Source organism: Gopherus flavomarginatus, chromosome 3 (assembly GCF_025201925.1).
Source record: "Gopherus flavomarginatus isolate rGopFla2 chromosome 3, rGopFla2.mat.asm, whole genome shotgun sequence".
NCBI classification, from domain to species: domain Eukaryota; kingdom Metazoa; phylum Chordata; order Testudines; family Testudinidae; genus Gopherus; species Gopherus flavomarginatus.
The window spans coordinates 42,449,460-42,463,222 of record NC_066619.1 but is presented as its reverse complement, the minus strand read 5'-3'; the positions used below and the strand labels follow the sequence as shown (position 1 = coordinate 42,463,222).

Sequence of the window (13,763 nt, the reverse complement as noted above, 5' to 3'; positions counted from 1 at the left end):
TGTTGTACTTAGGTGCCTAAAGGGGTAAAGTGCTTGAGCCCCTTTTGTGAATTTAGCCCTTCATTTTTATTTTAAATGAAAACTTAGATGCGGAACAACAAGAAGGCAATATGGAAGAGGTCCGGTACCAGCATATTCTGGCTAAAGTTGAGCCCAGATGTCATTTCTTTTGTGAAGTAACTCAGTTTAGTGAACACGTAGTGAAAACTATTGTAGAAGAGACGCATTTACAGTAACGGTTTCCATGTAGGAAAAGGCAACTGAAAACTGTGTGTGCAGTTTAGGATATGTGCTCATATTCTTTGAAAATAAATGTATAAGGTACAAATATAAAGCACCTTCGTTTCCAGAGTGTCCCACAGCACTTCACAAGCTATATATATATATACAAACTACTGAAATATGGATGTGGTACATCTGGCAGTTTCTGTAAGTCATTAGGTGAACGTTACAGCCTTGTAAAATGACTCCTTACAATCTTGCTGCATGCACGTTACACAACCTGCTGAGAGACAATAGCGTATGTGCTAATTTTTGAAAGTAGAGGTGCTGAGCACCATCTGGGAGATGCTGAGTGTGCTCAGTTAAATAGTCAGACCATGTCTACACTGCAAAGTAAAACCCGTGGCAGCGAGTCTCAGAGACAAGGTCTGTAGACCTGGTGGGTGGGTCTCAGAACCCAATATCTAGCCTAAGCGGGAATGTTTATACTGCTATTTTTAGCACCGTAGTGCAAGCCCCTCAAGCCCAAGTCTGTAGATCCAACCTCTGAGACCCGCTGCAGAGTGGTTCTTTTTCCTTCAGTGTAGACATACCAAATGGACTATTTAAAACTATGTCTAGCTCTGGTTGACTTCAACATAGTCTTTATAAACCCTTGAATGTAAATAGCATCAGTTCCTAAGTGACTTGCCCAAGACCACAGAACCAGGGTTAGAATTTGAAACTTCCTGCTTCCCAATCCTCTTGCTGTTCAATACCTCTCTCTCTTGTATTGTAAAGATTGTCATCAATTCCAAAGCCTTTAGATGTTGACTAGAGACTGGAATCTTCAGATTGGCAGATATAGTGTGGAATTATGTCTATAAGGCAATTCCCTAGTGTTTCCACATACAAAGAAGCTCCAAAGCTGGAGTTATTTCTTCTAAATTCAGTTTTAATGGCTGAAAATCCACATACTAAGGCATGTAGGAATTTGTGGAGTTGACCTGACATGTCTCCTTTCCTTCCTTAACCACCTCCCCTTTCATGAGAATCTGAGATTGCAAACATGGAAGTAATGAAGAATAAAAGGTCTTCTCTCATGCATTGTAAAATTTGGAAATATGATCAGTTTCCTGGGGAGAATCCAAACTAGTGAATAATCTGCTACAATCATGATCTGCCTAAGATCTGTAGTGCAATTCTGAGGTAAAAATTATATTTAAAAAGTACCCCATAAATAGTGTAAATTAATGAATGTTATTAATTTGAGCCTAAAGAAGTGCAATATAGTGTTAGAATTCAGCATTTGGATACAAAACGCAGTGGTTTCTTTGAATAATATTTGCCTAAAATAAATCTGTTATGTAAGTTTTTTCTCTTTTGATGCAATGTATGGCATTAAAACATCTCTCGGTATGCCATCATAGAGAGACACTGTGTTCACTCTTTGAACAAGGCCATTTTGGCTTGGCATCATTTTTAATGGATATGAATCATATAATTCTGGAACATCTTTGTCAATAGATTGTTTCATGAGGGAAAAAAAGGCTGATTGTCATACACCAAAAATGTCTCTTGCTGTCTTACTACATCTGGCCAAAAATGGTGGGAAAGAATTGAGGAAGCAAGGCAGTAATTTTTTCTTCATTTTCTCTTTGTGTTGCTAATAAGAGCCCACTCCTTCTCCCATGGAGGTCAGTGGGGATTTTACTGTGAGTTCAGTGGGAGGAAAGCTGGTGTTTGCTCTGTTTAGTATGTTGTCTTATAATGAAGGATATTTGCAGAGAAACAGTAACTAGTTGTTTTTGTTTGTCTTCTTATTCTTCCTTAAGCATGGCGTTATTGCTACAGAAGATGAAGAGTATTTCATTGAGCCTTTAAGGAATATAACTGAAAATTCCAGTTATTTTAGTTATGAAAGTGGTCGTCCCCATGTTATTTACAAGAAATCTGCCATGCACCGACGACATCTCTATGATCATGCTCATTGTGGCGTCTCAGGTAATAAGCATGAACATCAATTATGCTTTCACTCTATTAAAAAAAGTGTCATTTAAGATTTAAAACTAAAAATACCTTTATATTATTTCTGCATTGGTTCCATGTACAGTATATAATGGGGTTTTATTATAGTGAGTTTAGTGTTAGGAACTCTCCTCTTGGATGATGCTGTTCACCGCTTTGAAAAGTAGCTTTGCATTTTTTTCAGATTCAAGCCAAGAATGTAGTGTTTTTGAAGGCTAAGGCACTGGGAGTAAGTCTTATTTTACTCCTGTATTGAGTACAGTGGTAGTGATGAGCGCAGGCTTCCTCACAGTGTGCTGTAAGTGTACTTCATCCCTGACTGGAAGGCCCGACTTGAGTGACTAAGTATTACAGCTGAATGTTTAGTAAGTGTTGTGTCTCATTTGAGAAAACTTGACACATGATAAATGTGTGTTGATGTTATGATTAATAATATATTTGGAAATGAGCTGGAAGTCACCAATTTTTTCTTTGATACTCTTTGATACTGATTATTGATTCAGTTTGTTAATGTTACTCCCAAAATAGTTGCATAGGGAGTGACATCATAGTTTTGGTTGAAAGATGTTTCCATTCACAGCCCAATTTTCCATCCACTTTAAACTTTCTCAAAACTCTTCTATTGTCCTCAATGTTCCCTGCTTAGACCGAGGCCAAAAGATAACTTTTTTTTAGGCCACTTTAGAGTAAATCTAGCAAGCTGTTTTAGATTTATGGAACTAAAAAAATATTTTTTTACATCTTTGACAAATGGTCTAACCTTTTATTGTTTATGTACATCTTAAGATGTGTTTGTTCTTAAAAGTTCGCTTTAATCTTGGGCATTAGTCTTCAGTAAGATCTTGTGCATAGGACAGGTTTGGCAAATATTAATTTCAAAATAAAAAAAGGTAACAAATTCATTATTGACGTAATCTCTGTTGGCTGCTATTGTTGGAGACTGTAACTTGCTGGCACCATCTGACTGAGATTACGACACAAAGGCCCAAGCCTGGAGAAGAGCTTTCCTGAGTTGTTCAGTTAATTGTGTTCTTCCTCTGCGTGGGGAACAGCACTCTTCAATTCCTCCAATTTAATGAAAGGATCATGGAATGTAGGTTACTGCTTTTTCCCCCATGATCATAGCCATTATCAAGCCTAATTCCCCACTCTGGCACTTTGAGTGCAGAAGGTGGGGGCCTGCAAGGATTCTGAAAATTAATACTTGCCACTCCAGGCTTGTATTAAACTTCCAAGGTTACAGCTTTTATCTGACCTTGGATTGGTAGATACTGCCACCGCCCAAATGCAAAACCCCCTTGAGAACCCAGGAAGGCGCACTTGGGAATTCCTTCCTGTGGGGTACCCTCAAGCCCTTTCACCCCCCCTACTCCCCCCCGGAGAAGAAAAGAAAAGAAAAGAAGGAGAAAGGAAAAAAAAGGAAATCAGCTGTTGCCACCAGCTAATTAAACAACATGTGCACAAACCTCTTAAGACACAGAAATCCAATCATGTTCTTAAAAAAGATAAATTTTATTTTTTTTAAAAAGAAAAACATATATCTGGAAACTCAGGCTATTGCTAGATTTTAAAAGAGTAACTACAAGGATTAAGCATCAAGAATAGTTTTCTTGAGGTTCAGCTTAAAGGTTAAAAGCAAACCAAAAGCATTTGAGGTTAGCACAGAGGAGCCCACAAGCCATAAAGAAATAAAAAGGATAAACCTAATCACGACATTTCCTAATCTACTTACATACCTGGGGTTTTAGATGAGTAGTTTCTAGGTCTGATACTGATGATTTTTCATGTCTGGCCCAAAGCTTCTTACAGCATAACTGCAGCCCTATCTGCCTCTCCCCAGACAACAACAGACAGACAAAAGAGGAGTCTTGTTTCAATTTTAAAAAGTTCTAGTCTTTCATTGGCTCTTTTGGCCAGGTGTCCACTCACTTCCCTTTACCTATACATAGCAGTGAGACTTTTTAACCCTTTATAGGTAGAGCAATTAGGGAACAGCTGCTAAGAGGGATTTTAAAGCTACTGGCTGAATGGGTGTCCATAAAAAGGAGCTCCCCCTGTCTTCACTTGTCACAGCCCCAGAGCAGGGAAGACATATCAGCCCCTCCTGAGGACACCACATGGGGAGAAAGATAAATTAACTATTCCCCCAACAGTCATCCGTGACAACTGAGGGGAGGTGAGATAACCAGTTTGGTGTGGGCATATTCTAAGAGATGATCATCACACACACAGTTCATCAAATGTATACATTGAGAGCTTGCAGTCCTATAAAATGTGTCCCTGCACTCTCTTAAAAGTGACCATATACTAACCACAGCTTTCAAATCCTTCTCACCCTCAAGTCCCTCCCATTCATACCCCTGCCCCCCCGCCCCATGCAAAGCATCAACTGCAACAGATTCCTCTCTACCTCCCCCTCACTGCCTTGGAACCTCCTTGTCCCAAGTTCCTTCCCTGACGTACTCTCCACATTTCTCTCAGATGTGTGGGCCTTCTACCTTGCCGACTTCACTCCTCCTCCTTCCTACAACTGTCAAACCCTCTTCTGTTAGCTGCCACATCTTTTTTGACATCCTCATCTCAGCTACCAAAATCCTACCAACGCCTTCCATGACAATTATTAAACCTTTGACCCCCAATTGTCAAACTCCCAAACTTCCTGAGGACCTCTGACAAGATCTCATTTTTTCAGCCTTTCTCCACTTCCAAATCCCAGGACCAGGTCTACTGTAGAAACGTTTGCTGATATAGTGGGGGCGGAGGTCTCTCTGCCCACTCCCAGCACCTGCAAGCCCCGCCCCTGCAGCACGTGACACTCCTGCCAGCGGGCGAGCACCAGGAAGCGATGAGCGGCGGCTGCGGTCCGGAAGGTCCCCGATATCGGGACAAAAGGGCATCCCGACCGATGTAAGGTCGGAAGGTGGGACAAGTCCCCTAAAATCTTGACTGTCCCGATAATATCGGGACGTCTGGTCACCATAGGCGTGCGCAGCACATTTAATTAAGATGTGCACCCAGGTAACCCTTCCCTGGCTCCGCCCCTGCCAGGCCCTAGCCCTGCCCTGCCCCATCCACTCCCTCCTACTTCCTGCCCCCTGACTGCCCCCCTCAGAACTCCCAACCCTCCCAGTCCTTGTCCCCTGACTACCCCCTCCTGGGACCCCTGCCCCTAACTGCCCCCCAGGACCCCACCCCCTATCTAAGCCTCCCTGTTCCTTGTCCCATGACGCCCCCCTAGGACCCTTCCCCCTGCCTGTCCCCTAACTATCCCGACCCTTATCCACACCCCCATCTCCAGCCAGACCCCGGGGACTCCCATGCCTATCCAACTGCTCCCTGCCCCCTGACAGGACCCCCAGAACTCCCAACCCATACAACCACCCCTGCTCCCTGCCTGCCCGAACCCCTCTCCACTCTCCTGCCTCCTGACAGGCCCTCCTCAGAACTCCCAACTCATCCACCCCTCCCAGCTCCTTGTCCCCTGACCATCCCCTCCAGAGGACCCCCCCACCTTAACTACCCCCACAGGGCCCTCCTTGCTCCCTGTCTCCTGAGTGCCCTGACTTACCCTCCAGAGACCCCCCCGCCCCTAACCACCATCCCCGGGATCCCACCCCTTATCCAACCCACCCTGTTCCTTGTCCTCTGACTGCCCCCATCCCTTATCTAACCCTCCTGGCCCGGACCCATTACCATGAGGCTCCTAGCAGCATGTTCTGCTCTGTGCAGAGCCAGACAAGCTGCCCCGTGGAAGCGGGCAGCCCCGCCCCTCAGAATGCTGTGCACGCAGCAGTGGCATGGCTCTGGATGAGTGGGGAGCGTGTCTGCCTCCCCACGGAGCCAAACACTGCTCTGCAGGAACGTGCAATCCTGATCCTCAGAGCGCTGTGCGCACGGCAGCATGACTCCAGTGGAAGAGGGAAGGTGGGGGAGGGGCAAGCAGCTTGTGCTCGGCCGGGCACTCCTGCCCGGGAACATGGACCTCATGGCTTGCCGCGCCAGGAGAGTGGGGCCATTTTCCCACCTCTGCATTAGGGTGTGCCTAGGCACACCCGGCACACCCCGAGCGCATGCCTATGCTGGTCACCCTACAGTAGGCAGCAGAAATGAGTCTACTAGAGCCATATACGCAGAAAGTGGAAGAAGTTTTCCATTTGTGTGCAGTCTCACAGTTTATCGCTCCTTCACACAGGCATTTCACATGTGCTGGACTATCTTCTGTACCTGAAACTGTTAGGTCTTTCAGAGCCTTCTGTAGGAGTTCATATAGCCTCTATTTCTGCATTACATCTACCACTAGACAGATTTTCCAGTTTCTCTCATCGTCTTGTTTTTTTATTTTTTTTTTAAGGGTCTCATTGATGTTTAGCCTCCTTTGTCTGCTCCTGTGCCTGCATTAGATTTAAATCTAGTTCTCTCCAAACTGACATGACCACCTTTTGATCTTACAGCTACATCTTCATTACTTGTATCATCCATGAAGATGGCATGTTTGGTGGCAATCACTTCTGCAAAGAGGGTTTCAGAACTCTTGGCTGATCCTTCTTTCATGGTCTTTTATAAGGACACCCCTATGCCACTGTGACGTTGCAGGCTGTATGGTTTCATAAAAATATGCTAATGAGTGAATATAATGTAACTGGAATATGCTTCATTCAAAAGGTCTCTTGTAAGGTATCATTACAAAGCTTATAATCTACTGAGTGTGATTATCCTATTTGTATAAATGTACCATTCTTGAAACTAGAAATATGAAATATAACTCTGAGGCCTATTGTAATTATGCAAAGTGTGAGCCTTTCGTGGTGGTTTGGAATCTTGATGACTCCCATTAACCAGGACAATTGTCTGCAGATGAGTGTGTTTTACCTGTAAGTCTTCCTGTATACTTGTGTGCTGGCAAGTGGGCAATGAAGTCTTGCAGTGACATGTGATCATGTCACCTGAACTGGAATCCATCTTTAACCTGGTGTCTTTCCATTGAGAAGGAGGGGGTGGGAACCCAGAGAGGGACAAAGGATACCCGCCTTTTGCAAAAGATATATAAAGGGGTGGAACAGAAGAAAAGGGGAGGAGCCATCATGAAGAATCCCCTAGCTACCGCCTGAGCTGGAACAAGAGCTGTACCAGGGGAAAGAATTGTTCCCAGGCCTGGAAGGTGTCCATTCTGAGGAAAAAACTTGCTGAAGCATCTCTGAGGGTGAGATTATCTGTATTCAATTTGATTAGACATAGATTTGTGTGTTTTATTTTATTTTGCTTGGTGACTTACTTTGTTCTGTCTGTTATGACTTGGAACCACTTAAATCCTACTTTCTGTATTTAATAAAACCACTTTTTACTTATTAATTGACCCAGAGTATGTATTAATACCTGGGGAAGCAAACAACCGTGCATATCTCTCTATCAGTGTTATAGAGGGTGAACAATCTATGAGTTTACCCTATGTAAGCTTTATACAGGGTAAAATGGATTTATTTGGGTTTAGACCCCACTGGGAGTTGGGCATCTGAGTGTTAAAGACAGGAACACTTCTGTTAGCTGCTTTCAGGTAAACCTGCAGCTTTAGGGCAAGTAATTCAGACCCTGGGTCTTTGTTGGAGCAGATGGGAGTGTCTGGCTCAGCAAAACAGGGTGCTGGAGTCTCAACCTGGCAGGGAAAGCAGGGGCAGAGATAGTCTTGGCACATCAGGTGGCAGCACCCAAAGGGGCTTCTGTGATCCAACCCGTCACAGCCACATCCTAAGTTTATGCCTACGGTAGTGTCAGTCTTTCCTCTAAATCAAACAATTAATTGTGTGGTGTTTTCCCCCAAGCCCTATTTGTTTAAGGCTGAGGAAGCATTCCATACCTTGTATCTTTGTAGAGCCCTGGTATTTTACTAGAACCACACTAGGCCTTCCGGTCTTCTTCCATGCTGTTTATAAACTATGCTGAAAGGATTAAAGATTAGTCAGTATCATCTCAATGAATTTCACATTGGAAATCTAACTAATAAAATCTGTTCTGATGTTGCTAAAGTCTTTCCTCCATTAGATATAATGGCTCAATCCATGCTCAGGGTATCCCTAAACTTGTGACTTCCAGATGCTGGGACTGGGTGACAGTGGATCACTAGATAATTGCCCTGTTCTGTTAATTTCCTCTGAAGCATCTGGCATTGGCCACTGTCAGTAGAAAGGATACTGGGTTAGATGAACCATTGGTCTGATCCAGTATGGCCATTCTTATGCTCTTCACATCAGCTATCCCAAGTAATGTTTCAATAACTGATATACGCAAGGCAGCGACATAGTCATCTGCGCATACTTTTCCAACTCATTATGCCATCACTCAAGCCTCTTGTGATGATGCCAAGTCAATGTTACAGTCTCTGTTCAGATGATCCGAAATCCCTCCACCTGTAAGAGAAGTGCTGATGAGTCATCTACAGTGGAATGTATATGTGCACAGTCACTTGCAGGACTAAAAACCATTACTTACCCTGACAGTAAGTTTGTCAAAATGTGTTGTGCACATACACATTCTGCTACCCTCCCACCTTCCCCGCATGGACATTACTTACTATGGTGCAAAAGACTGGAGAGATGGGCAGTGGACACATTCTTTTTATGCCCTCGCCTGAGAGCACATGGCACGTGCACCACCTAGTGGTAATGTTGGCAAAAGTCTCTGGCTCGAGTGCACTGAGTGCACGCACATTTACAGTGGAATGTGTATGCGCACAGCACCTCTCAAAGAAGAGCAATAATTGTAAGGTAAGTAACCGTTTGGTCTTTGTTCAGTGAGTAAGTGGTGGATCACATGCAATATGGGTGGTGGATCATCCGGGGTTTGTGACTTATATTGAAAAGGAAAATATAAGGAAAATATAAAGATGTCTGTCTCTGGCCCCTAGATGTGGTGTAGACAAGGATTTAGGGTAGAGTTAAGAAAGAAAAGTCTCATTCATGTTTCTAACGAATATTTAGAGTTTTGGTTTTTTTAACTATAATGTTTGATAAACATTTCATTTTAAAGTGTATACACTCACAACATTAACTGAGTTTGGTTGTGAGAATAGTGTTTCATGAACAAAGTCAATATACAACAGGACCACTTTTCTGCTCTAAATTACACTAGTGCAAATCCAGAATAAAGGTCATGATATCAAAAATTAGAGCAGCATAAATGAGATTTATTTTATTTTTCAGGAAAAAGGAGTTAAGAATAATACTATTTCATCTCTTAAACATCCTGTCCCCACCAAACTGATTCAGTTCCTCACTCCTCGTTATGGGCCTTGTCCTACTCAGTTGAAGACAGTGGCAAAGCACCCACTGACTTAGGGTTGGATCAGGCCCCCCTGTATACTCCTGAATACATAGCTAAAATTATTAAGGGCTTCATCCTGTGAAATTCTGAGCACTCTCAGCTCCATTGACTTCACCAGGAGTTGAGGGCACTCAACTTTTTGCAGGAGTGCTGAACATCTAGCAGGATCAAGACCTTAGAGTTATTTCAATTTTTCTATCTATTTTTATTGCTCTTTCATATATATAATTAACATTTTCCAAAGGCAGGACCACATTAAGCATTGGTAAACAGGTGAAATTGCATTATGCCAGAGCAGAATTTGGCTCAGTTTATAATCAAGCTTAATGTAAGAGTTCTATAGACAGCACGCTGAAGTCTTCCATGATTAGCCTTGCAACAAAGATCATATTGCAAATTTACTTTCATGGTATTTTCACTTGGCTGCATAGTTTATTGAAATGAGTTTTGAAATGGTTTTTAAGCAGATGCCTAGTAGTGCATGCTGTATTATTAAGGCTGCAAAACAGATTTCATTGTAACCTGCTATTTTTGCATACTCATAATTAATAAATATGCACGCCCCTTTAGCTGAAATGTTCTATATTAGATTTTTGTTTGAAGGTGAATTATTGTTTTTTTTTTTTGAGAATTTAGCAAAATTCTTTCAGCAATTTTAGAGTTATAAGAGAGTGAAAAAGAGTATACTTTTCTCATTGCAAAAATAAAACAAAACTTTTGAATTGAATCCACTGATTGTAAAAACAATTGAAGTTTTGAAACTTGAAAATTGACAAATATATAATCCTGGGATGGCACAACTATGTGCATCCCCATACCCAGAACAGATTGTATATACATAGTCTAGCCTGAAATGAAGGGGAGGGGGAAACTCACATTCATATATCCTTATCTTGCGCATTTAAAACAATATTAGCATTATTAAATTATTTGTCAAAGTTAGGGAAAAACTATGGTATCTATGGAACATTTTTTTTTTAAAGAATCTTTATGCTTTCTCATGTGTTATTCAATTGAATAGCAACACTTGCTAATGAATGCTTATACTCTGCTGTATCATTTTGTAAAAAATAATCTAATATATCATTCAGTAAATGGAACTTTTGTGATTTTTGGGGCCTGCTCCTGCTATCACTGAAATCAACAATAAAACTCTCATCAATTTCAATGTGAACAAGTTTTGGCCCTTTATTATGGAGATGTTGTGGAGATCATGAATCCACCGATTAGGTTTAGTCAAGTTTTGCACTTAGTCAGGTATTCAACATCTACGTTATGTATGAAGAATGCAGAATATTCTTCCCAAACTGACAGTACATACTCTGTGCACTGAAATGCTAAGGATTTACAATAACATTTGTTAATTTGAGTTAAATTAATTTTAAATTTGTTCTTTTAGAAATTTAGTACTTGTCAGACCTTTTTGTGTCCCAAATGATATTAATAACAGAATAATACAGATTCTTCGAACTTTACATAGAGTCAAAAGTCGTTAGTTTTATGCATAGATTACATTAGATTGGAATGATCTATTATAGATTAATAGACAGGGCCAGGTCAATAACTCATATCACTCTTCATTAGTGCTTTTGTACCATCAAGATTTACTTAGCCAATCATTGATCTTCTTCTCCAGCTAATTGGCATGATGCAGTTCTCTTGTTTGTAATGAGTCAGTGGTTGTGAGGGAAGTGTACACGTGTCAAGTAGGGTTGTCAGGTGTCATAGACATAGGGGTGGCCACAGGGACTCTGTGCACTGCCTGTGCCCTGAGTGCTGGCTCCACAGCTCCCATTGGCCAGGAACTGCAGCCACTGGGAACTGCGGGCGTGGTGCCCGTGGGCAGGAGTAGCGCACGGAGCTCCCAGCCCCCCCCCCCCCGCCTAGGAACTGCTGCTAGAGGGATGTGCTGGTCGCTTTCAGGAGCCACCCGAGGTAAGCTTTGCCCCCTTCAAACCTTCCTGTCCCCCAAACCCAAGCCTGCAGCCTGCACCCTGCACCCAAACTCCCTCCCAGAGCCCTGATCCCCCTTCTGCACCCAAACTCCCTCCCAGAGCCCTTGTTAGTTTCAGCAGACATCTTAAGTGGAAAGCAAGGGTGTTCTCATGACTGGCAGCCCCCTTTGTTCTGTTCCACCCGCTTTCATAGCTTTGGCACAAAGCAGGAATCTTTTTTCTCTTTGGATCCCCACCCTCCCTTCTAAATGGAAAAGTACCAAATTTCAGATGGATTCCAGTATCATGTGACATGGTCACATATCCTGTGAGACCTCATTTTTTATTACCCATGGGCTGGCCCACATGTACACAGGAAGGCTTTCAGGTAAATCAACCCATTCACAACCAATTGTCCTAGTCAATGGGAGCCATCAAGATTCTAAGCCACCATTAATGGCCCACACTTTTTATAATTACAATAGGACCTCAGAGTTATACTTCGTATTTCTAGCTTCAGATACAAGAATGATACATACATACAAATAGGAGGAATATATTCAGTAGGTTATAACCTTTGTAATGATACCTTACAAGAGACTTTTTGCATAAAAATATTCCAGCTGCATTATATTCACATTCATAAGCATATTTTTATAAAACATGTGGAGTGCACCATCACAGTGCCATTAAACAGTTGGCAACCCTGCCTGTCAGGGAGGCTGGGAGGAATCCTACTCTGAAAGAGTGTGGACAGTAAACCCAGGGGCGTGGGGAAAATCCTGAGGGAAAAGAATACCCCAGCCCACCGCTAAATGGAAGCGCAGGACCCACCGAGGGAGAGAGGAAGCCCTGTCACAATATATATACTTTGTTATTTACTCTTTAGGGTTTCTCAAACAGGGGTTGCCGCTTCTGTAGGGAAAGCCCCTGGTGGGCTGTGAGCTTCCAGCAGCTCCTATTGGCCTGGAGCAGTGATCCGCGGCCAGTGGGCGCCGTGATCGGCCGAACCTGTGGACAGGGCAGGTAAACACACCAGCACGGCCCACCAGGGACTTTCCCTACAGAAGCAGCGACCCTTGTTTGAGAAACCCTGCTTTAAAAGGTTTTTACAAGTGCACACTAGATGATTTTCAAATTATTTATATCTTTTTTTACGAAAGAGAAAAAAACTTCCTAGTCTACATTTCATGTTTATAAAATAATTTTTATATTATAGAAGCACCAAAAATCCTCAAACTGATTAATTTGTGCAACTTGAATATGGCCAAACAAAGGGTTTTTTTTTCCATCTTATTACAAAATGTATCAGACAAGATTCCAGACATTCCTAAATCACTGCTTCAGTAAGACTAAAATCTTTGATCAATTAAAACAAACTTTAATTTCCTTAAACAATGATTGAAATACAGGAAAATGTTTTTTTTTTGGTTATAGAAACTTCAGCCGTCTTTAATACCTGAAGCTGATTTTTAATGAATGACTATAACCGTGCCTAAGACTTGTCACAATGATATCAATAAACCCAATGATCTGAAGTAACTGAAGAATAGACTCAAGCATGTGCTTAAAGTTAAGCATATGCTTACTTTATTAAATTGAGCCCAAACCCACAGGACTACTTTTTAAAATAAGCACTGTTCAATACGGATGTGACGTGCCAGTCGTTGTTCCGTAGTTGAGGATGTCATACTTAAATATTCATTCAGAGAAAGAGAGAGAAAATTACTCGATAGCCCAGGAGTTTGGGTGCCCACCTGGAATTTGGAAGATCCAAATGCAAGTCCCTGTTTCAATGACTATTTTATTATTTATACAGAATGGAATAACTTCAGTGGGAGAAACTGAGAAAAACCCACCCCAGAATACCACGTAGGCCAGTAACTAGGGCATTCAGATGGGAGAAGTAGACTGGAGTTCAAATTCCTATGCCATTGTAGCCAGAAAAGGGATTTGAACATGATTCTCTTGTATCTTGGATGAGTGCTGTAACCACTGGGCTACCGTTGGTAGGGCTACCGTTGGTAGGGGTACTGCTGCTGCCCCCTCCCTCTGTTTTGTACGAGCTCTGATTCAGTGGCTGTGCTCTGACCATACTTACCAGATTGGGCTCCACAGGTGAGTTAGGTGGGGCAGTGCCTATGTTGAAGGTCCCACTGGAGTTTGGGCATGAGCTATGTGCTTGGGCCTTAGGATTTACGTGGCTATGCATATGCCTGGCAGCAGAAATTTAGGTACCTTGGGGACTTTACTAGCAGAAACTTGAGTGTCTGCAGGGTTATATGG

General features: G+C 42.4%; 1 protein-coding gene across 1 annotated transcript in view; it reads left to right on the top strand.

The window, feature by feature from the left end:
• The window catches only part of ADAMTS6 (ADAM metallopeptidase with thrombospondin type 1 motif 6), a 324,965-nt gene that overhangs the window by 18,933 nt on the left and 292,269 nt on the right, over positions 1-13,763 (top strand). Inside the window, exon 4 of the mRNA XM_050947192.1 lies at positions 2,037-2,205. Within this exon, the coding sequence (XP_050803149.1) occupies positions 2,037-2,205 (169 nt within the window). The remainder of the gene's footprint in view (positions 1-2,036; positions 2,206-13,763) is intronic.